General features: G+C 42.1%; 1 protein-coding gene across 1 annotated transcript in view; it reads right to left on the bottom strand.

Annotated features, from left to right (window-relative positions):
• SVEP1 (sushi, von Willebrand factor type A, EGF and pentraxin domain containing 1) overlaps nt 1–23,915 on the bottom strand; it is a 113,547-nt gene that overhangs the window by 7,585 nt on the left and 82,047 nt on the right. Inside the window, exons 35-46 of the mRNA XM_065745238.1 lie at nt 23,441–23,632; nt 21,672–21,839; nt 19,952–20,624; nt 15,791–18,570; nt 14,398–14,623; nt 13,418–13,573; nt 11,509–11,572; nt 10,292–10,465; nt 9,165–9,338; nt 7,157–7,330; nt 5,589–5,765; nt 4,454–4,624 (exon numbers count right to left, since the gene is read on the bottom strand). Of these exons, the coding sequence (XP_065601310.1) occupies nt 4,454–4,624; nt 5,589–5,765; nt 7,157–7,330; nt 9,165–9,338; nt 10,292–10,465; nt 11,509–11,572; nt 13,418–13,573; nt 14,398–14,623; nt 15,791–18,570; nt 19,952–20,624; nt 21,672–21,839; nt 23,441–23,632 (5,129 nt within the window). The remainder of the gene's footprint in view (nt 1–4,453; nt 4,625–5,588; nt 5,766–7,156; nt 7,331–9,164; nt 9,339–10,291; nt 10,466–11,508; nt 11,573–13,417; nt 13,574–14,397; nt 14,624–15,790; nt 18,571–19,951; nt 20,625–21,671; nt 21,840–23,440; nt 23,633–23,915) is intronic.

Below are 23,915 nucleotides of genomic sequence, written 5' to 3'. Positions count from 1 at the left end.
TGCCATCCAGAGCAATGAGCAGTGCTCTACGAGGGCGTAGCACTGTGAAGTGTTTACCTATAGATCCCAAAGTATGATTATAAACTTCCCTCAGCTTTCATGCTCACTGGTGCTCCATGGTCACATACCTCTTAATAAACACTTGCTCATAAAAGTCAGGAATCTGGATTGTTTTCTATCATGCCACTCCAGCGTGCTGCCTGACCTCAAGGGATGGTGGACTTTTTTGAATGACACTGTACTTTATCTTGGCTAATACACCCAGGGAAACCAGGACTATTTTACAAAACGGGGTGGCAAGCTAAATACAAATACATTAGACTTAAAGATTAGTGGAGCAAGTAAAATCCCTCTTGGGTTTGTGTATATGCTATGCGTGTAAGATAAAAAATTGTGGCTTCTAGATGGTGCTACAGGACAAATAAGTAATCAGACAAATTTCTCATTAGTGGTAGTCATGAACACAGGGTAACCTCAGGAAACTCAGCCTGAACTGTTAATTGCCTCCTATCTTTAATTATTTGCTAGCTGAGTGTAATATATGTTTAGGGTTTCAAAGTATTTCAAATCTTGTTCAGTGTTAGTCTTAAACACAGTGGCTTAGCACGCTGGTTCAGACCCAAGCTCCACATTGGAAAGAATGCAGATCTGTCACTGATTGAGCTAGACTTGAGTCACTCTTGCAACTAAGCCAACCCATGCCATGCTGCAAGTTACAGCTTGGAGCCCACTGAAATGAGGCCAAAGCCTTTGCCTTTTTATAAAACTTCAGAGCCTTCCCACTAAATGTCAGTTCATAACAAGATTGGGAAGAGTTCACAGAAGTTGCAGTATTTTAAAAAGGTATTCTGAACGATTTTTGTTGTAAAGATATCTACCAAAACATAGACAGCTTGTCTCTGGAGCTGGCCACAGTGAACTGTGCCAAATACATTTCTATTGTGCAATGAAAAATTACATAAGTTGAATAAAAATACATTTAAAGATTTGAAATTGTCTGTGATCCCCTCCACAGAAAAGATATATATTTAATATATAATAGGATGGTAAGTAAAAGGCTTGTATATGAATTACAAGCCAAGTTAAATTAAAAGACCAAGAAAAATGTTTTCTGGAACTTATTCTCTCTGTGGATGGAGAAGATGTGGATATTTCATTAGTTACTGGAGTTGTTTTGGATGGCAGCTCCATCCCACACAGCAGCTCAGGGTCAGTCAGAGGAATGCTTTTCCTGGCTTTCTGCCCTGGTTGTGAAACACTGAATAACTGAGACTGTACCATCCCTAGGTGTGCACTTCTTATACATCAGTTTACACAGGGAGAGACCCTGTTTGACTGTAGCTGCAAGGATCATTTTTCACTCAGCAGACAATAGTAGAGAAAGGCTTGGGACAGTAAACTAAGCTGGGGTTTCATTCAATTTTTTTTTTAGCTACAGAGAAAGCAAGCAGGATAATTCAGTTCTGACCTGCTGGAGAAAGAATGGGAACATCAGTTGGTAGTAGCAGATCTCACACACACACAGTACCTATCTTTGTTTTTCAGACTCCTCATGAACACATACCTGATAGCTACCCTACAGGACGCAGAAGTGATAACACTTCTGCAAGACAAATAGCAGCAAGCAAAGTTAAGAAAAGATTCCTGGTGTTTGTTCCCAGCTCTGCCAAAAAGTTTCCCTGTAGTAGCAGGTAACTCATTCCCCAAGGCCTGTGGTGTCCCTCCTAAAGCTTGTTTAAAGCTTTTTGGTTAACACCACTAGAGCATAAAACCTCTCCCATTCAACATGATGCTGGCAGAGACCAAATACATAACAGATTTTAGAGTATTTCAGAGAGGAGAGATAAGTTAGACAAGCTGTGTGAATCTGTGCAGCCTTCTGAGCCCCACAGCTATTTACATTCAGCAGATCCAGCCTAATATTTCTCACCCTTGAAACTCAGATCAGAATCTGGCCCGCAATCTTTAGCCAGTAATGATTCAGGCAAGTGCAGCTGTGGTTGCAGCTCTCCCATAGAAGCCAATGAAGTCTGCTTTTTAATTACAATATTTATGTTAACTAACCTGCTCAACCGGGCCAGAGTGTTTCAAGCAGGCTCAGGACACATTAGTAATCAACTCACAGAGCCAAGAACAATAAGTGTAGCATGAGTCACTGCAAAGAGTGCTTTCATGTTGCTTCTGATATAGACCACAAAGGCTTGGGTCCTGCAGCCCTTTTGTTAGGCAAATCCCTCAAATGAATTATAAAGCAGTTCTGGGAGATTGTTTAGACATGTGTCACAAAAACATGTCAGTCCTCCAGAAGAACCTTGGGTCCTTTTAGTTCCGCTTTTGGGTGAAAGGAAGGGGGGAAATTGTTATTTCTCACCCTTAGCACACCCAGAGGCAGGTTTTGCCACTTTGCTTTATTACATTAGTATCTGACCATCTGTCCACTTCATCACTGTGCATTTCAAAATAATGAACTCCAACACTTAATCCTCTGAACAGTCTCAAGGTGGTGTTGGAAACAGGACCTTTGTGTTTGACAGCTCTTTGCCTATCGTCCTGTCCAGTTTTTAGGCACCAATGACAAGAGACTCTTTCAGCAGATGACTACAGCCCTTTGCATAAGGGCTAAGTGTTCAGCCTAAGGTAGTGTTCTGTCACAGTAAGAAGCAAAACAGGCCATATGAAGGCCTGTTACCATGTGGAGATGGCAACACAACATTTTGCTAAGTATCTAGCATACATGGAGTAAGTATTGTGCTGGGATCCCTTGAATTCTCCAGCCACCACAGATGAGAAAGAAACAATAAGCCACTTGGTGAGCTTTTCAAAAAGGGCTCTGAAGTTTATGAGCATACATTTCCAAAAAATACTTTTGGATACCTATCAGTGTCTGAAATAACTCATCTGCTTCTAACAGTGTCCCTCTGCTGGACTGCTCTACAAGTGATTCTTCAGGGCAGTGCCAAGCCATGATCACACACCACTAGGAAAAAAGTGGTTTTCAGAGGCAGCTTCACTGTCCCTAAAACGTTCATGAGTTAGAAGACCACTTCTGTGCTTTTGTGTCTCTTTAAAAACAATCTGCTGACCCTGTGACTTTTAGGCAAGGCAATTTTAACTACTGGATCTGGACTTTTAAAAGAACGTCTGCTTTTGCACAGTAGGATAATTCATATTAATTAGGTCTTATCTTAATCTTTTGGTGGCAGAATTCAAACCAAAGGAACCCTGATTAGTCAGGCAAGCTCAGCTCTGTCCAGAAACCTCCAGCTCCAAGGGGTTTCTCATCTAAGCAGACTGGTGGCAGTAGAGGGAATTACTGTCACTTCCATTTTAGAAATGGGTTGCTAGGACACTTGCAAGAGCAGAGGCAAATCTGACAACTTTGACTATGGCTCCGATGGTCCCAGTTCACTGTTCTGGCACCTTTCCTCTTGTGCAGGAATTCTTGGGCTCTGGGAATGTCACTGCTCATGAATTACCACTGATGTGCCCTATGGTTTTTTGGTTTAAATACATTTCTGAAGAAAAATGTGAACCTCAGTTTATAGTGGCTATCACAACACTGGAGATAAAGATTTCAGAATGCAGCTAACTTACATAGCAATAGATCAACCCAGCAGCAGGACTGTGAGGGGAGTGGAGCAAGGGAAGGTTTCTCCCATCAAAGCTCTATGACCTTGGAACATTTCTGCTATGCCTTACCCTTGTTTTTAATAAAGTGCTTGAATACACTTTTATCTGTTTTTAACTGTTTAGTTTGCCATCTTCTTTTTTATTGTTTTCCTCCATTTTTTTCTGTTCAAAATTGATTGCTTCTACGAATCTCCTCTGTGGAAGAATGAATTCTGAAATATAAACAACTAGTTTTGTGGGGTTTTTTAGCCCAATATATCAAAAGTGACATCTTCATTCTGGCATGTCAAGGGTAGAAAGTTAAGACTGTCTTTAGTATTCTGTTAAAATCAAAAGTTTTCTGCAGTACTTAGTGTTCACTACTTAGTGAGCTGCATCAACTTATCCTTAAGTCCTTTACTGTAAATGAATTTTCAGGAACTGCCAAGCTGTAAACACAGTGAAAGGCTAAGCATCTCTTACTTTTATTTTCTGCAATACTCAATCTTTGGTTGTGAAAAAATGACTGTCAGTGCTTATTTGAAGCAGCCCAGCATGTCAGTAACATGACTGGTTCTGTCACTTTCTCACTAAAGATGAGAGAGAAAGGATCAAAGGTGATGGTTACAACACTGTAGGAACAGCAAAGAGAGAAAAAATGGGGAAGTCCTCTCTTTCATATGGAAATAAAGCAATACTCTGCACTTAAAATGCCCTGGGTAAAATCACAGCTGCACTGAAATCAGCAAAAATTTGGCTTTTGTTTCTGTTGGAGCTACAATGACTCCTTCATTCTCATGGCTAATTAAGAAATACTTCTGTTGTAAAAAAAAATAAGACTTACCTTTGCAGATAGGTGGTGTTGTCCATGTTCCATTTTCTAAGCAAATGCTCCGCAGCGGCCCCTCCAGCATGTAACCACTGTAGCATGAATAGGTGATCATATCTCCATACTGATAGAAGCTACCACGGATGAAAGCATTCTCTATGTGAGCTGGGGGCCCGCAAGATATCTCTAAGGAAAAGAAATCACCCTGAGTATGGTGAGCTACAAAGCCTGCATGACATGGTTTCCAACTATGGACACAGTGCTTCACCCATAGGACTCGAGATGCTGAGACACCTCTGATAAAAACACAGCAAGTGGTGCTTCACAGAGTGCACAGTCAGGGCAAACCTGACTAGGTTAGGGATAGTTTAGGGATTGGATTTAGTAGTTGGGTAGGGATAGTGATAGGAGGATGGTTGGACAAGATGATCTTGTAGGTCCTTTCCAACCTTATGAACCTATGAACCTATAAACCTGTGTCACACAAACAGCAGTGTGCAGGGAGATGACCAGCAACAGTTTTAAGTAACACAAATATCACCCATATGCAGTAGAAGCTTTGAGATGGTCCCATGATATACATGAGTTTGAGTCTGCAGGGTGATATCACTGTAGTCGCCAGTGCTGTCTGCAAGAAGCCAAAAATCTTTCAGTCATGTTTTGGAAAAAGCATTTTCCATCAGTGGTAATAAATACAATAAAAGTATATTCTTCCTATAACCTTTCTCCCTATAACCCTTCTCCCTATAACCCTTGCTTCACCATAATCTCACAGGTGTTCCCAAAATACAACAGGCAAATCTGTCTGCAGTGCTTGCAGAAAGTAAACTGAGAAGAAAATGATAGTAGAGCTTAACAGACAGTAGTATGAATGAGCATCAACTCATAAAAACACTCGGAAATAATTGCTAGAAGGAAAAAAACAGCTCTATTGTAGAGCTTCTTCCCTTGTTTCTATGTGCTAGTGTCACTGCAAGCAAACCAGCCCTACATATATGCAGATAAAAGCTCCCTCCTTTCTAAGTAACTGCAGCTAGACAGAGGGCCATGCTAATGGGTTTGTGCTGTCACACACCTGTGTGATACAGATGCTGTTAACAAACCTATGGAACTGCAGGGATCTGTGCTTACTGCGCTGCACTGTACTTACTTTCACACTTAGCTGTTGTTGGAGTCCAAGTCTCATCAGCATTACAAGTGATCACAGCTTGTCCTTTCAGCTGGTAGCCTTCTCTGCACCTGATGGACACATTCTGCCCAACATAAAAATCCACCTCGGAGAGAAGGGCATTCTCTGGGATTATGAAAGGCACAGGACAAGGGTTTGCTGCTCAAAGGAAGGGATTGAGGGAAGAGGAAAAAAAAGAGAGGGATGGAACTTTAGAAGGATTTCTGCAAATTCAGATCACACGAAGAGCAATAGGAATGGTTGCTAATCACAAGTCTCATTTTTAATTTGCTGTAATGTTATGAGATCTGGGTTATAAAGTAATGATAAAAACTTTTATTCTCTTCAGTCATAAGGCTTGCTGCCATACTGTAATGAGTTCTGTGGAAGATACAGTTAAGGATCTAAGTGAAGACTATCTTACATTTTACAATCACACCATTCTCTTTCCTTCCTACTTGTACCTTAGTACAAAAAAATCAGGTCTATTACACTGTAATAAAAGAGTCAGACTCATTCAATTCCTTGATCTGTGGGCCTGGACCAATACAGAGCAGCATAAGATATCCAGACCCTTAAGCACAGACGTTAGACTTAAAAATTTTTATAACAATCTTACTTGCTACTCCTTGTAAACTTGCTGAGCTATTTTTGTCTATTGATCTCACCACAAGCATGGGAAAGACTGGACTGTATATACAGCAGGGATTAATCCAGCTTCATAATACAAATAATCTATGAGCCTGTTGTACAAAACTTTTAGTGCCTCAATTACTACCTTGAGATGACAGTAGATCTCAAAGGTAGTTACAACAACAGGGATGGCTATTACAGCTGCACAATGAACATGTGTACAAGGTGCTATTTCATAGAGTGACAGAATAATTTACATAGACATTTAATCCAGCCTTCTTCTCAAAGCAGGACCAACTAGGCTGGGCTGCTCTGGGCTTTGAACAGCTGAAATATGAGTGTATTAAAAGACAGACATTTCACATCCTCTCTGGTCCCATTTCAGTGCTCGACTGCATCGTGGTGTAGAGTTTCTTCGGATATTTAATTGGAACTTCTGTTGTTTCACCTTGGGTTCACTGCCTCTCAATCTTCTACTACAGACCTCTAAAAGACGTTCAGCTCTTTTTTATTTACACCTTGCCAACATTTAGTCAGATATAAGGAGGTCACCACTGCCTTCTCCAACGCTGATCAAGCACTTTTCCTTCACCTGCTCCTCATAAATCAAGTGGCTAACTCCAATTGACTCTATTTGCTAACAGCTTTCTAACTAAAAGGAGTTGCTCTGAATAAAGCTTGTTCTTTTACTGTCACACAAATGCACTCCGACAAGAATGTGCTTTAGCATATCTCAGGAACAGCTTCCTTTGATCCTTTGTAAAAACAAAAAGAGGCACAGCAGCAAATTTACAAACCAAGGTCAAACCAATATCTGCAGAAGTTGTTCTCAGTTACTACCATTATGAACTATGAGTAACCTAGCCTTTAATGCTTGCAAGTTAAGACCACTTTTTCATTACAAAGCAAACACACACGTTTACAGAGAGGCAAAGGATTACTCCATCTTCCATCCCTTGTGCACTCTGCTGCAGGTTCTCCTTCCAGGCTGTATCCGCTGTCGCAGAAATATGCTATAGTACTGCCAACTGTATTATTTTCATACACTGCCTTCCCATTCAGCAAAGAAATTGGAATTTTGCATCTAGTCTCTGCAAAAAGAGAGATCTCATTAATGCAGCTCGATATTAGACCTGGGCTTGCAAGAATTCCTGAGTTACTTCTAGACTGTATGTTTAAAGTAGCAGCCACAGACTAATAAATCATGAAAATCAACGAGAGTTCAGCAGACACAGTACAGATTTGCAGACAAGCTGAGAAAGGAGCTCCTCAGCTCCTCCCAGTGACAGATAAATGCTACAGCCACATGTTTATCAGGTCAGCAAAATTTAGCCGCGCTGGGGAGGACACATTTATGATCTTGCACTGGGTTAAGTAGGGCAGAGCATCCCTGCTAAGAAATACCTCAGAAATTTGCAGTCCTTGGCAACTTCCTTTTTGATAGACGAGAAATACCAGGTGAAACGCAGGATGGTGCAAGATGCTGACATTTAAACTACTAATTTCACCCCCAAGATTCTCAGCTGTGTTTCTGAAACCAGCAGGCAGTCAGCCCAGGTTGGGTTACTGCTGCCACACATCAGTTTTTCTGAGTGGTCAGAATAATAGGATGACTTAAGATTAAACCAGCAAAGGCAGGCACAAGGCAGTCAGGCAGCAGGAATAGAAAAGGTAGGAGAAGTGGTTGCTCTTAACCTTGAACATCTTGCTTATTTCAGCACTGCTAGTGGTTGACTTCTCTTAGGTGCCCCCTAAGGTACTTGAGGCCTCTCTGATGAGGACTTCCCATGTCAACTTTGCAGATTGCTCCTATAAGGAATGCAAAGCATTGGAGAACTGTAATGCACAGTGAGCTGTGTACTGCGTGACTGCCCAAAACAGCATCTCATGATCCCTAGCCCTCATGCAGTTCTCATGGCTCTGGTGACAAGACCCTAACATCTGCTTCAAGTGGAAGGTCATTATTATTTGTCTCACTTGGGTGAAGCTGCCACATGCATTTTGGTCCCTTTTGAATCTGTGTGAGCAGCTGGCTGTGGAGAGATCAACGAGTCAGCTCTGTGGGAGAATGCCAAAGGAAACTAAGGCAAGCAAGCAGAATGTTAGAGCCTACTCTGCGAGACCAAGAGCATATGCAGCAGGGACAGGAACAGTGTAGAAGAAAGTGCAGTGGCAAAAAATGGACTAGTGTATTTCTGAAAGGAAAAGTGTGAATAACAGACTTTATCATTTAATGGCTAAAGGGCCAGGAAAGGATAAAATTCATTTTTAAAAAAGGTTAATTATATTGGAATTCACTATGCTTCTATATACTTTATGTGTTCATATTTGCAGCCATACTTCTTTTTCTGTTTTTGTGTTGAAAGCCTAGCTTCTACCCACTCCTGCCCACTCCATATAACACAGGTATTTCTTGTATCAGGGCCTATTGTGGGAGCATCAGACAGCACTAATGTGCAGACTGGTACGTCATGCATTCACAGTAATTGTTCACAAGAGGATTGTGAAAACTAAAGGCTGAGATGCTGATACTGCCCCTAACACAATCCTGTTGCTGGGTTTGGGCCCAAAATTCAGAGGCTACTGACTTCAAAAGTTTGCCAAGAGAAGTCCCACATCTCTGAGTCCATTACCTTTTGTTAATACTTTGATTTTATGAGACTGTAAACAGTGTGACATCTCTCACTAAGATTATAAAATTGCAGATTAAGAGCTAGGGAAAAATATGCCTAAATCTCCTTCTGATTTGGCAACAAACACTGTTCCTTTTGACACATTTCATCTTTCCAGGTGCCATTTTCAGTACAGATTACTGAACTGCTCCCAGAAAGCAGCCTCCCTGGACCATGTGATACACATGCATATCAGGGAAGCCATTCCTTATTCCAGATTAGAGCATGCCAAGCTACAGAACCAAATGTTTACCTTCACACCGTGGTAATGGCTTACTCCAGCTCCCATTGGCAAGACATGAGATATTTTGGGGTCCAACAAGATGGTATCCAGAGCTGCACACAAAGGTTACATTACTCCTGTATGTGTTTCCTGTAGAAATGGCCTCTGCTTTTTCTACTGAGGGATGCAGCCCACAAGTAATTCCTATCAAAGAAGGAAAGATTTGGGGTTGTACAAACAACAAAGCCCATTCTGTCTGGCTTGTACACCCTGTTTGACAGCTCTATTCAGACACTGAATTAATGGAAATATGGGAAGAAGTTGGGAAATACAATAAAGGAGAAGGGTTATACAATGCCTTGCACACCCTTTCTCCTGGGGTTCGGGCTGCAGACATCAGAGAACCTGCCCTAGTGCATCTGGCAGTGTTGCAAGCTGTGAGAAGAATTCAACCAGATAGTGATACAGAACAAGGCAGAGGCTGAGTTTTCAGGCTCCTCTGCTCTCTGTACAGTGAAAGACAGCATCAGGATGTCTCCAAGAAAAATTAGAAACGTGCCCTCTGCACCAGCCTTACAGTGGAGGCCAGGCAAACTCATCACAGCTAAGAGAGAAGAATCCAAGTGATAGGACATCATTACAAGGAGGAGGAAAATTACTTATTGGTAGAGACAATAAAACCTGGCCATTTTATTTGTAACCTGTATGAAATAAGTGTTAAAGCCTTCTTTTCATGCTTGTACAATTCATTGTCTAATGCTGCACAGAATCAGGTTCCTAAGGAGAGAAATCTTGATCTCCAGACATGCAAAGGGGCCGGGATGTATTAGCCTTTGCATTGCAGAGTCAAACCACCACAGCCTGTGATGTTCAAGGCCTTGCACATCTTAATGTAAGGCAAATAACATGCAACAGGCCACATTCCTCCTTCAGCAACCTGGGCATAGGGCTACCCTTGTGCTGTTTTAATATGCTTAAACGAGCTCCCTTTAGACCTGAAACTGCCAATGAGAACTCCTCAGCTAGCTTTTCCTTGAGCTCCTCCAGTTAACAGCCCTCCAGCTGGAGGGGGAGACCAGGTGAAAGCCAACCAAAGCAGTCTGCCAGTTAGCTCCTCCTGGGGAAGTGCCAGCTCCTTGCTCTGCTTCATTACTTACGCTTGCACAAAGGAGCAGAGGGGCTCCACTTTTTGTCAACGTGGCAAATTCTTCGGCTTGGTCCCTGTAGTTCAAAACCAGGGTCACAACTGTAAAAAGCCTCACTGCCAAACAGGAACTCTTCTCCTCGAACGGATCCATTTTCAATCACCTCTGGGGGTCCACAAGATACTCCTGTAACATAAGGAATATGTTCAGACACAGTGCACACAGCATACAGCCTGTCCTGCTCACAGCTTCTCCACAGTTTTCACTCTGAGGAACGTGGAAAGTGAAGCACAATGACTGTAAGGGCATTCCTAGGTATTTGCCCCTGAGTAACAGAGGAGTAGTAGCAAAATCACGCCTCATGCTCCCAGATACTGCTGAAAGACAAGAAGTGTGGCTGTACTGGCAGGAAGCCTTGGGAAATTACACTGTTGACACCTCAAGTCAACAGCTGAACTCCATGTAAGTATTTACGTAGACAGCTCATGTTCTGGCACTGCAGCCAGGGAAAGTCAGGCATCTCACAGAATCTAAGTACCCTTGAAAACAAGTGTCCATAGAATTACAGCTGCAGTTGTTGGTAAATAAGGTGGTCTGAGGACCTTAGGAATCCCAGAAACCATGACCTCAAAGAGAAAAACCAGCATACATTTTGGAAACCATCCTTACAAAATACAGAATAATCTGCAATACAACAGCTATTTCTTGTATCAGTAACCCAATAGAGGAGTACAGCTCTCCAATCTGTCTCTGATACTCTTCATTTAAAGTTTCAGAAAAGTGCCACTGTTCTCATCTTGTTTAAGCATGAAGTTAATACAAAATATTTAAACTATTTGACATCATTAATAGTTTTCCTTTGAGTTATCAGAAGATGCACAAGGACAAAACAGCAGAAAGAATGTCAAAAGCTCCCTTGGGGACACAGCCCTGTGTCTGAAGTACAACATACAAAAGTGGAGGTATTCAACATCAACTGCTTTGGAACTTGTTTGCCCAGGTTTCTTAGAGGCAAGGGGCACAGAAGTGGAAAGGTGTAGTGATTTCCTTCATGCTGTTACCTGTATACACCAGCAATTCTGGACATCTCCCAAGGTGTAATCAGTGGTACTTACAGAAATTTTTTAGACATACGAAGACAGTGTGAGTTATAAATCAATGATAAAACACGGTTTTCTTGTTAAAACCACCTTCAACCACATTCAGCTAGTGACAAACTCAGAACATACTTCTGCATGTTGGAACTGAGCCACTCCAAAGCTTGTCTTCTTGGCAAGTCCGTTCCCTATCACCCTGTGAAACAAAAGACAACACTCAAAACACAGTTTCACCCAGTGACCTTTCTTCACCTTTTAACTCTGACACCCAGCATGCCCAGTGAACTTTCTCTCCATGAGCAACCCACATGAATAAGGAGTTAATGCTACAGCCCAAAGCAGAGTGGGGGAGTGCAGATTATTGTTTACAGACCAACTGCTTGAGGTCAGTTAGTCATTTCCCCATCCTTCTCCCTGGAGTACCACTGCTTTTGTGAGTTTTGCCATTTTTTGTTCCCAGGAATGTGTTACCATGGCACATCTTCTCCTTCCAGTACCCTCTTAACAAAAATCCTTTTCAACAACAATTTAAGCCTGTGGTTTGTAAGCACACTACACTGACTTTCATCGTGTCAAAAAACACTCCTGCTCTAAATTTATTAATAAATAATGTTATTTCTTTCTTCTGTACATATTTTATTCATTTTATTCATTTCTTATTTTAATCCAAAACACGAAGAACATCCAAACTTTCCCCTTGAATTAGTATGCTTTAATTACAACTCCAGCCCAATGAGAAGGGCAGCTATCAGGAATAAGTGCACTATATCCATGGGGCTGAGCTTTCCAAAGGAAAAAAAACAGCACAGGAAAACAGATTGACACTAGGTGGCGAAGCTGGTATATAAAGTATGGATCATAAGTTCATAAGGTTGGAAAGGACCTATAAGATCATCTAGTCCAACCATAACCATGTCTCTTACCACCAAAAAATAAAAATAAAAAGCCCCAAAAACATTTAACAGAAACTCTACCTACCTATCTAAATATCAACCCAATCCTTCATCCCTAGTGTTATTACATATGTGACAACACAATACAAATTAGCTTGGTTGTGTGCACTCTCTAAACTCTCCTTGTTATAAATATTGAGTGACTGAGTCAATAAAGTTTGTATTTATCATTGGTGTTACCACAGTGTCTAGAAGAGTGACACTGGATTTTGGTTGTGTACATGAAACACAGAAGGAAGAGACAGGCTCTATCCTGAAGACCCCTTGCTGAGTGTACTGTATTCTGGCATCACCTGGGGCTCATGAAGGTCACACTATGCCCAAGAGACCTACTTCTGAATTCACTGCAGCTTTTGAAAACACATGATGGAACTGTGAAGTGGTTATTATGCATCCTGATAACTGGACATCAGAGATGCTCCAGGATTCAGATAGAGCTAATAGGGGTTATAGCACAATGCTCATAATAAAAATAACATGGAAGTGTTCCCACCTCCATAAGCTCATAAAGCTCATTAAACAAACTGCAATCTATCTCGTTAGAAGGAAAGAAAAAAATAAACAAGTTCAACACCATCTAGCAATATCAGAGAACCGAGGGCAGTGGCATTTATCAGGACTTCTGAAGTCACAATGCAGCAGATGTAATGCTTGGAATGTTATGAAATTGATGGAAGAATATCATCTGAGACCACAGAGCTAGTATGAGAGCAACATGTGAGAAATCAATACTTCCATGTCTTAACATCAGAAGTAGGCATCATTGTTCACAGAAGTAATAAAAAAGTGATATTTTCACAATGCTGAAATAATCTTCACTTAAAATTAACACTAAAAGGTATTTGTTGAAGACATATCCTTGAGCAGGATGCTTACACTTGCTTCAGTTATTTCACTAACACACTGAAAGAATACCCTAGACATACCAGGAGCATTCTACATACAGTAATAAAAGCAGATCCTGAACTTCTGTAGCAGCTAAGGGCACACATTAATGCAGCACAGGCATAATATATTCTTACAGACATCACATAAGAACAGGAAAGGACAAGTAAAAGTTTAGAGTGCTAGAGAATGAGTTTGCTTACTTGTAATTCATAGCCAGAATCACATTTATAAAGAACGACATCTTTATAATTGAATTTGGTGCCAACCACAAATCCGTGCTCTGGAGTTTCTGGGATCCCACATGACACAGGAATGCAAATGTCATCAGAAAACTCTGGCACCCAAATGCCACTCTCCTGAAAAATAAGCGTGATAAAAAAGTGTGAAAGCATCATGCTTAATGCTAAATTCATGTTTAAATGCAGAAGTCAGGGAAGTCATAAACATTCAATAGCTGTGGGCTTACAGATGTGGTTAATGTAAGACTATCTGTAAAATCCTTGACAAAACTCAGTAATGTAAGTAACATCTCTAGAAGGTCACCATAGGCAGGAGCTTCCCTTTGGAAGGAATGCTCAGCTTGGACTTAAAAGACATGAAGAACCAAGTATGAATGGAGAAGCAGAACCTTTCAAAGCAAGTTCCCTTGCACAAGGTCATCTAACTGCTCAGGGAACCCCACAGAATGAGAATGAGAGTTGCCCAGTTCCACGTTCTGCACTCTTCTCCTGTCTGTAACTTTAATATCATGTCTTAAGTGCTTCAGCAGCCTACCCAGATCCTCTAAAGGAAGTCTGGTACCTGAACAGAAAATCATCAGACAAATTTAACTTCAATAGATCTCTGTAAGGGCAAGAGCAGATCTTCTCTAACAAGAAGTACTAGTCCTGTGAGAAGTACGTAATCTGTTATCTGAAACGTGATAAAAGGAATGCTTTTGAAAGGACAATGTAAGTTTTCTACTGAAGAATAAAATGTTAATTAATAGTTCTGAAAATCTACACAAAGAAAAACTATTAATTGTTCCTACTGGAAAACAAGAAAGCATACTATATTCTGCAGGACACGCTTTACATTTTTTTGTTGTGTGCAATTAAAAGCCAAAAGCTAACCAGGCAAAAAGAGGACTCCTGAATTCAACAGAGCCTGCAAAATAGAACAGGGCGGATTAACAGCATACCTTGCATGTAGATGTGCTTGCTCCCACCAGAGTGTAGCCTCCTACACATGACAAAGTGATGTTTGTGCTCACAGTAAAGTTGTCCCCAAGTACTACGACGTGGGTGATATTTCCTGGGAGGGGACACTTCCTGGGGCAACAGGAAATACTTTGAGGAGACCACTGTCCATCTTCCTGACAAGTGCATACATCCACCTCTGTCACCATTGTGTAGCCTTCCAGGCATCTGCAACACAGCACAGACATCTGACCACAGGGACACAGCTAGGGGTGAAATGATCTGCTCATTACGAAGACAGCTTATACCAAATGTACTCTGTTGCAAGAACCAGAAGTCTCAGTCCTCACCTTCAACTGCTTCATGTTGCTGCAGCACCACAGGGCAAGATGAGTTGGTGACTTTAGTGCTTTGAGAATACTCAGTGCTTTGGTGCAGTTCCTGTTACACCCTTCCCTTTGCAAGAAGGGCCTCTGGTTAATTAAACAGTGACAAGAGCTCGTATAGCTTCTCAATTTCCAATTGCTGAATGTCTAATCTGCAACTTCCAGCAATTCAAAAGCTGATCTTATTTTCTTCCAAGAACAAACCAAATCTTAGGGTTATGATAGGTTGCTTGCTTAGAAGTTCAAGGCTGATTTGTTCTGTGCCACACAGTGTTTCACCAAGATAAAATCAACTGGCCTGTGGGATCTGGCCAGCAGATTTACTTGTAAGCAGGCAAACACAAACAGCCCCTTCACCTTGTTACAGATGCAGGGGAATGACTGATTCTGTTAAATGCATCCACACGCTAATCTCACAGTTCTGTCCTCTTCCATTTATTGCTTTGACTTCCAAAACAACATGCCCCTTTCTGCCAAGGAATTCTTGGAGAATGAGATTCGCAGCGTGCATATTCCAAGAAACTGACTAACAGACTATTTTTCTTGTCTGTGAAAAAGAGTGTGCATCAACAGCACTTACAGCACAGTGTTGCAGTGCAGAAGATGGGATTACAGGGGATAAGCCTCTCTGTATTGTTACGACATGAAACTGAAGCAGGAAGAAGTAAATGGGGTGACAAAAGAGGAAAATAATTCTGTGCCTTGCTGACTGCTTCTGGTACCTGCTAAGAACAGCTACATCTGCAGATCAGTGTTTCAGACAGGAGGAAAGCAGAGGAACAAGAAACCAAAGCTGGTGAAAGAAATACCTTCCTGAAATACCCTGCTGGAGTTTCCTCCGTGATCCAAATAATATTTATTACGTGCATGTTAATGTGGGCTTTGTCTATTTATACAATGATAAAGCACACATTTTCTTGCAGGTCTTGTAAAAATCTGCTCTAACTGAAGGTGCATAAACTTTCCATCTTCGTACTTTACAGAAATATCATGGCAACAGCGTTCTTACCTGTACTGGACCTTGCTCCCATAGGTATGAGCGTTCCCAAGAACCTCTGCATTTGGGACAGAAGGTGGTGGGCCACAGCTTAGCAGCTCACAGCTTGGATATGGCTTTTTCCAGACACCTGTCTCCACACAAGTCAGTTCTGGACTGCCCCGCATGACAAAACCTGTCAAGCAGGTATATATGACAGTGTTCTCATCTGCAGAGCTGCTCCCATTGATGAACGTGTTGGGGATGATGGGTGGGGAGCCACAGGAAATCTGCCCACAGCGAGGAAACCCAGCACTCCACCTGCCAGCTGTCTCACAGGTGATTTCAGAAGGACCTAGCAGTTTAAAGCCCTCCAAGCACTGAAACCGGGCACTTTTCCCACAGCTAAAATCTTCCCCAAGAACGACTCCATTCTGAACGTGTGGTGTTGGGCACTCACAGGGGAGGCAAGATGGAAGGCTTCCGCTCCAGGAGCCATTGGACAAGCACTGCCGTAAAGGATTACCATGCAGCTCATAGCCAGGAAAGCACACATACTGTGCATATTCCCCATAGGTAAAGGCTGAGCCGTTCAGAAACCCATGGGAGATGTCTTCAGGAGGTCCACAAACGACTGGCTCACAGCGTGGAGCTTCTGAATCCCAGTTACCATCACTTTGACAGATACGTGTGGACACTCCTTGTAGATTATATCCTTCACTGCAGTGATACTGCACTTCTTTCCTAAATCCAAAATCTGAGCCACTGATTCTCCCGTTGGGAAGAGGCGGTGGCACAGGGCAGGTCACAGCTTTGCAGACTGGAGTAATTCCACTCCAGCTCATGTTTGCAAGGCAGACTCTAGTCCTGTCCCCGTCTAACACAAAACCTTCATTGCAGCTGTATTCTGTACGCTTCTGGAATGTGTATTCCTCCCCAGCCACCTGACCATTCTCCAAGCCTGGTGGTGGGCTGCAGGAAACAGGAATGCAAATTGGTTCACTGCCATCCCACTTCTGGTTCTCTTGACACCTCCTCTCTGCAGGGCCATTTAACTGGTAGCCAGGATCGCATTCGTAGTAGACAACGCTCCCATAAGTGTAGTTTTCCCCTCTGACATTCCCATTCATCGGCTGAGTGGGTGAGCTGCATGTTATTGCTTTGCAGTGTGGAGCAGTGTTACTCCACTGCCGATTCTGCAAACAAAGTCGTGTGTCAGAGCCAACCAGTGTAAATCCTGGCTTACAGGTGTACTGCACCTTGCTACCAGGGGTGTTCTCAGTAAAATGTAAAAATCCATTGTCTGGTGGTGACAGCAAGCTGCACTCTATTGAAACACAGGAAGGGGCAGTGCCATTCCAGGCTCCATCTTCTTGGCAAGCTAGAACAGGGTTTCCCAAGAGCTCATAGCCAGAGTAACACGTGTACAAAATGATAGTTCCAAATAAGAAAGTGGTCAGCTGCATTGCACTGTTCTCCTTTGAAGAACTTTTCAAGTCCTTCAAATTGCCACCCAGTAATGTGGGTGAAAGGGAGGGACACTCTGTCACACCCTCCTTGTTGGAACACTTTTCTCCATGCCTAACCTGCATGTACTCCCCAAAATCAATGTGAGGGGGCAGACCACAGTCTATTGGGAGGCACGTAGGAGTGGAGCTGGACCAGCCTGATTCTTCACACGTCTGCATGGCAAGGCCAGACAACTGGAAGCCTGGCACACAGCTGTAAATAACCATGGCCCCATAGCTGTAATCTGCACCCTCCACAAAGCCATTCTCAATAGGCTGAGGGGGCTGGCAATTTATGGCTTTGCAGGAGGGAACATCTGTACTCCACTCTCCTGTCTCTAGACAACTCAGTTTTTCCTCCCCTTGGAGCTGGAAACCTCTGTCACAGGAATACCTAACTGTCTGCCCATAATGGAAGTTTGTGAATGAGTATCTGCCGTTGAGGATCTTCTTGGGCTGTGGGCACTCAATAGGTTTGCAAACCGGTCTTCCTCCAAGCCACTGTCCATCTTCTCCACACAGAATAGTTGTGTTCCCCACCAGCTCAAAACCTGGTTTACATGTATAGAGGGCTGTGCTGAGGAAGGTGAGGCCCTGCACATCAACAATGCCATTCTGAATTTCTTCTGGTTGGGGGCACTCCACAGGAATACACTCTGGCAATGGCAAGCTCCATGAGCCATCAGCCTGGCACCTGATGGTAGGCTCGCCCTTCAGTAAAAACCCATCTACACAGATGTACTTGACAGTGCTACCAAAGTAAAGGGATGAAGTCAAGGTGTCACTGAAGGGGACATATGGAGGTGCAGAGCACTGTACAACTTTGCAGAAAGGAAAGGAATCATTCCACTGCTGAGATGGCAAGCATTTCAGTACAGAGGAGCCATGCAAGACATAACCTTCTTTGCAGGAGAACTGTACAACGCCAACTTGATAAGTCACTTCCCTCAAGACCAACTGATTTTCTGCCAAGGGTGGTTCTGGACATTTTGTTGGCACACACTTCGGGCTTTGCTTTTTGTTCCATTTCCCAGACTTCTGACATGTCCAAGAAACGTCTCCAATCAGCTCATAGCCTTCCTCACAGAAAAACTCAACTTTGGAACCTGTATCAAAGATTTCTCCCTTGGAGAAGCCATGCTGGATGGGTGGTGGTTTTCCACAGCTCAGGGGAACACAGCGAGGAGGTGATTCACTGTACCACTGTCGGTTGGCTTGGCAAGTAAATACTGAGCTTCCAACCAGATGGTAGCCAGACTCGCACTGATAATTTGCCTGATCCTCAAAGAAGTGTCCAGTTGTTTCCTGTAAAATAGATAAGACAGGGACATATCTGAAATGAAGATGTAAGACTGGGGCAGTGGGAGTCTGATTGCATTACTTGATGCTTTTAGCTGAATTCCAGAGAGCAGACAGGGCTGCTGCATAGAAACAAACATAAATAGCAGATACAGCATGTCTTTTCTCAAAAAGGAGAATGCACTCTGCTGTCAGGAAATGTGAAAGCACCATCAAAAGAAAAGAGAAAATTCAAGGCTTGAAGAGTAAATCTAGAAAATATTTCCTTCTGCATTCTCTCATCTTGACCAGTGGGAACAAAGATGCATAAACTGAAAGACAGGAAAGAAATATGTGGAGAGAAGCTGCCAGGAAATGCACTATTGTAGCTGTGGTTCTTAAGCTTACAAGTGTATTCAAGGCTGGAGTACATACTGTTCCTAAGGGACTTTTATAAGTGTCCTGTGTGTAGCTGCAGAGACTTCAGCTGAGAAGTCTATCAGAGTTGCAGATCTGAGATATTAAAAATGTCTCTAATGGGAAGAAACACCAGGAGGAGTAAACCTGCCTAGAGAAGACACTACCAAATGATATGCATTAATTAGAGGATGTATATGTGTGGAAGTCCAAAAAGAAATCATTGCTATTACTGCTAGAAGTTCAATTAGGAACTGGAATGCTAAAATACCCAGTTCTTAACAAATGTAAACTCCCAGGTGGCTAGACTTAAGGAAAGAGGATAAATGTTCAGGAGAAAAATGCTAAAGAAATTCAAAGCCAAATTTTACAGTAATGTTTCTGATCTTCCTCACCACAGTATCACCCTTAGCACAACACAGATTAAACAGGTGTTACAGCTTTGGGCTGCCACAAGGAGATTTTTAACCTTAGGCATTGTTGCAAGGTAATTTGACAGGGAAAGGACAACTTCTGACCTCAGCAAGGAAATATGCCTGCATCCAAAATACACAGAGAAATTGTCCTGCACTTATTTACCTAATTCATAGCATGTTCTTTTTCACAGCAGTAAAAAGAGCAAGGCTTATGAACTGGCAGGATTACTTTATACATCTCCAGATGACAGTAGGAAAGCCACACGTAGACTAAACAAGTGAAGACTGGGATCTCAAGGAAATCAATTGATTGCCATACTACAGCTCAAGTCTCCTGAATGAAAACACATTTTAAGATAGGAAATACTACTTAAGCATCTGTGTTTCAGACACGATTCTGCCACAGATCCAACTGTTGTTCCCTTTATTTATTCCACCCAATGACATCCTTTCTCAATTTTAACAGGACAGCCAAAAAGATGAGAAAAACAAACAAACAAACAAAAAAACCCTCAGTTATGAAGATGTATTCCATGTGCTATGCTATTAGGAGGTCGAGAAAACAAATTTTTTACCTCAATGAAGCCATTCTCAAGTTGGGGAGGTTCTCCACAGGACACTGGGTGGCATGTGGGCAAAGTGCCACTCCAGTTGCCAGTGGCTTCACAGGTACGCTTCTTCTCCCCCTTGATGTAGAACCCCTTGTTGCAGCTGTAGGCCACCACTGCTCCAAAGCTGTAGTTGGTCCCACTGGCATAGCCATTGCTAATGTTGGGAGGCTCTCCACAGCGAACTGGAATGCACTGGATGCTCAAAGGAGAAGGATTCCAGAGACCTCCTCGAAGGCACTCAATCTTGGCTGAAGTATTCAGAACAAAGCCTTCCATGCACTTGAAGCTCACAACAGAGCCAGCTGCAAACCTGGCTTTACTGATGGACTCCAGGATGCTGTAGGAGACGGTGGATGGCTTTTCACAGAAGTCAGCTATGCAGTAAGGCATCTTCTTGCCCTCTGGAGGCACCCACTTGCCTTCTGCATTACAAAGCAGCTGAGAGTTATCAGCCAGGCTGTAGCCATCTGAGCAGAAGTAATAAGCTACATCACCGTAGAGGCGGTGGCCATTCTCCGGAGATGCATTTTCCACGTGGGGTGGTTCATCACAGGACACTGCCAGGCACTGCTGGTGGCCCACACTCCACTCGCCGCTAGCTAAGCACTCTATGGTTGCAGGGCCGACTAAAGTGTAACTGTGGACAAGAAACCATATAGGGAATCAATAAAGCATTGTTAAATGCCTCCTACAGTCTCTTAAGCCCCCACAGATACAGTTCGTTTGCATTCCAGAAGATAAATAGTATCCTTAAGGACAGCTACTAGCAATTTCAAATGAAAAACCTCAAAGCCAACTCATCTGTGGGTGAGGTGTCACAGTAACAGATATCCTAGAACACCTTCAGCAGAATACAACCCTCTGATCTGCCCTCTGATTACTATTCCTGAACTTCCATTTTGACTGAAGCTTTTCTACTGCAAATAAACAAGTATTGTGCTGGGTTAAGCAATCCACTCCTCAAAGAAACTATCCCACCCAGAAATGATTCCCATTTAGGAGAACTGAAGGGAGAAGGAGATGAGAAGCCCCAGAAAAGTCTTTTGGTTTCCTGTATTAGCTGCATCAATCTGTTTTCACACTTGCAAACAATGAGAAGCTACCTAGAAAAGCTGTTGCCAATAATGTGTGTAACAATTTTGGAAGATCTTAAAACTTTACTGTAAAAAAGTATGCAAAAGCAAATATTTTTAATATTATATTTCACAATGAAGTTCTACCGTGTGATTACTCTTAGTGCAGTTACATTTCTTTGCTCTGTATCTGGGATGCAGTAACAGGCATTATTCCATACTGCTCATCAACCTGCTCAAGCTGCTGCTGCTTAAATATAAACATGTTATCTGTGATCATCTCTTTGCCCAGTTTTAAGTTCTCTGTGGTGTCTCTTACAAAAAGCAAATAAACAACACCTAGTGGAAGGGTCCCACTAACTTTTTCCAGCCTGCAGGCTGGAAAACAGTTGTTCAGACTGTGATATCAACTTCTGTAAAAGTGCCTTCCCTTGTTTGTAGGGTATGTTTTCCGAAATTTATTTAATTTCCACGGAGACAGGACAGAAGCAGTGACAAAGTAAGTCATGAGCAGTTATATAGGACTTGTGAAGCAGCAGAGGACAAAGCTGTATGACCTGCATCAGTTTTACCTGTCCTGAATATTAGCCTAGTAGTACTAAATTACATACCCTTCCTTGCATGTGTAAGAGACTGTGTTTCCAAAAGTAAAGTTATTTCCTTCTGTAACAGCATCTTTGATGGCAGGAGGAGATCCACAAGAGACAGTGCTGCAAGCTGGAGGTGTGCTGTTCCAGTTCCCTGAAGATGCACAGACAAGTACAGAGGGTCCCTGAAGGCTAAGACAAAGAAATCTTTATTAAGGCTGCTGCTTCAGTTCAGTGCAAACAGAGAGAGCATGAGGTGCTTTCTTTCTGATTTTCTGGCCCCAGCAAAGTCAAGGGGACACTGACTTCAACAGAGTTCAGAATCTCACCTTTTATTCAAGAAAACACAAAGCTGATGATATCAGAAAGCTGGTTTTCAGAATTCTTTGAAGAGAAAGCTACTGGAATGTTCCATTTGGGATCTCAATGTACTCTGCACACACACCCATACAAAATTCTGTTGTAGCATGACCATTTTTGAGCAATAAAAGATCATGGGGTGTTTAAATATTTACATAAGCTTAAAGCACCTTTCCTAAGAAGAAGGGCTAAGAGAATTGGACTTGCTCATCCAGGAGAAGATAATGCTTCTCAGGAGACCTTGCTGCAGCCTCCCAGTACTTAAAAGGGGCTTATAAAATAGGGAGGAGACCGATTTTTAGATGGAAATTTTTTACTCTGAACATGTAAGGCACTGGCCCAGGCTGCCCAGAGAAGCTATGGATGTCCCATCCCTGGAGACATGCAAGGCCAGGTTGGATGGGCAGTCTGATCTGGTGGGTGGCAGCCCAGCCCATGGCAGAGGAGCTGGAGCTGGGTGGGTTTTAAGGTTCCTTCCTAAGCGTTTTAGGATCCTATGATTCCATGTTTCTCTGATGACTGAGCTGTATATCATCAACACTGTGCCTACCTTGAGACTGGCAACCACACCTTAGACTGAGACCTCATTCACTCAGGAACTTAAACACCATACTCAGAAAACTGAGTGAATGGATTAAACATTTACCAGACGAGCGTACCTCACATACCTGCCTACATCTGGACAGGAGAATGCTTGCAGCAGGAAAAAGTAAAAAAATAATCAGACCTAGAAGTCCATACGAGGCTATTTTTTGTCAAAGTACATCTGCTAGACACAAGCAAATATCAAGGACAGGCAGTAATTTGCAATTAACACCATATCCTTGAATGTAGCATGACTGTATTCATTTGCAATTGCAGATTATTAGAAATGTGTTTTTGATGTATTTGATTACAAACGTAAAATAAGAGTAAAAGACTGCAATAAATAAATACAGCAGAGGTTTTGAGGAGTAAATCAATAACAGAGGACTATTTCACTAAAGGCACTGTAAAACAATACCACTGTATATGCTCCAAAGCCAATTAGATGAATGATAATCTTTAAAGACAAATGAAAACCTCCAAAAATAATAAATTTCTAAATTATTATTATTATATATTATATATATTATTATTATATATTATAAATGATTTCCAAATATTCAAGATATGTATTTGACCTTGATGGCAAAATGAAAGTGTTGCATACATGCATACATATACATGTGTGGGAGAAGCTGAATGACCTTCTTGATATAATTCAATATGAAAAGCAGGAACTACTTTCCAAGATTTAAAGAAGTCTTCTTAAATTTCCTTTTAGTATTTTAACTTTCTGAGCAGTCATCCCAGCCTTGTCTATTTCAAATGTAAGAAGAACTGCCTGCAATTTTTTTTTTTATTCGAAAGCATGCTGCCTAAATTTGTCTCAGGAATGTTCCAGCATTTACCTGTATCCACTGTCACAAGTGTATGATACAGAGGAAAGGTAGGTTGTGCCAGTGAGTGTGTATTTTCCATTGCTAATATCCTGTGGGCTAGGGCATGTCACCATTTCACAGGAGGGGGGAGGATGGTTCCAAACACCACTAGCAAGGCACAGAATTTCTTTTTCACCCACTATGTTGTACCCATCTTTGCACCTGTTTGAGAAAAAGAGTTGCTATCAAACACAGTCTTTTATGAACTTTTATGACCTCTAATTGGCCACCCCTTTCCTGCCTTCACTGCTTATTTACCATCTTTCTCTACAGGGCACAGAAAATCAGCACGCAAGTAAAACATTCAGCTTTGCTAGTGAACAGCCACAGTTATAACCAAGTATCTTAATTACTTAAACCCCAACTTGCTCTTATCCATTAATTTCAAACACTTTCTGAATTCTGATGTGCTCTTTCTGATTCTTTTTGCCAGATGCTCAATTAA

The sequence above is a fragment of the Cyrtonyx montezumae genome, unplaced genomic scaffold (assembly GCF_038088225.1).
Source record: "Cyrtonyx montezumae isolate F1298 unplaced genomic scaffold, pur_monq_1.0 scaffold_34, whole genome shotgun sequence".
NCBI lineage: Eukaryota > Metazoa > Chordata > Aves > Galliformes > Odontophoridae > Cyrtonyx > Cyrtonyx montezumae.
The sequence above is the reverse complement of the archived record's forward strand: the minus strand, read 5'-3'. Positions and strand labels throughout refer to the sequence as shown.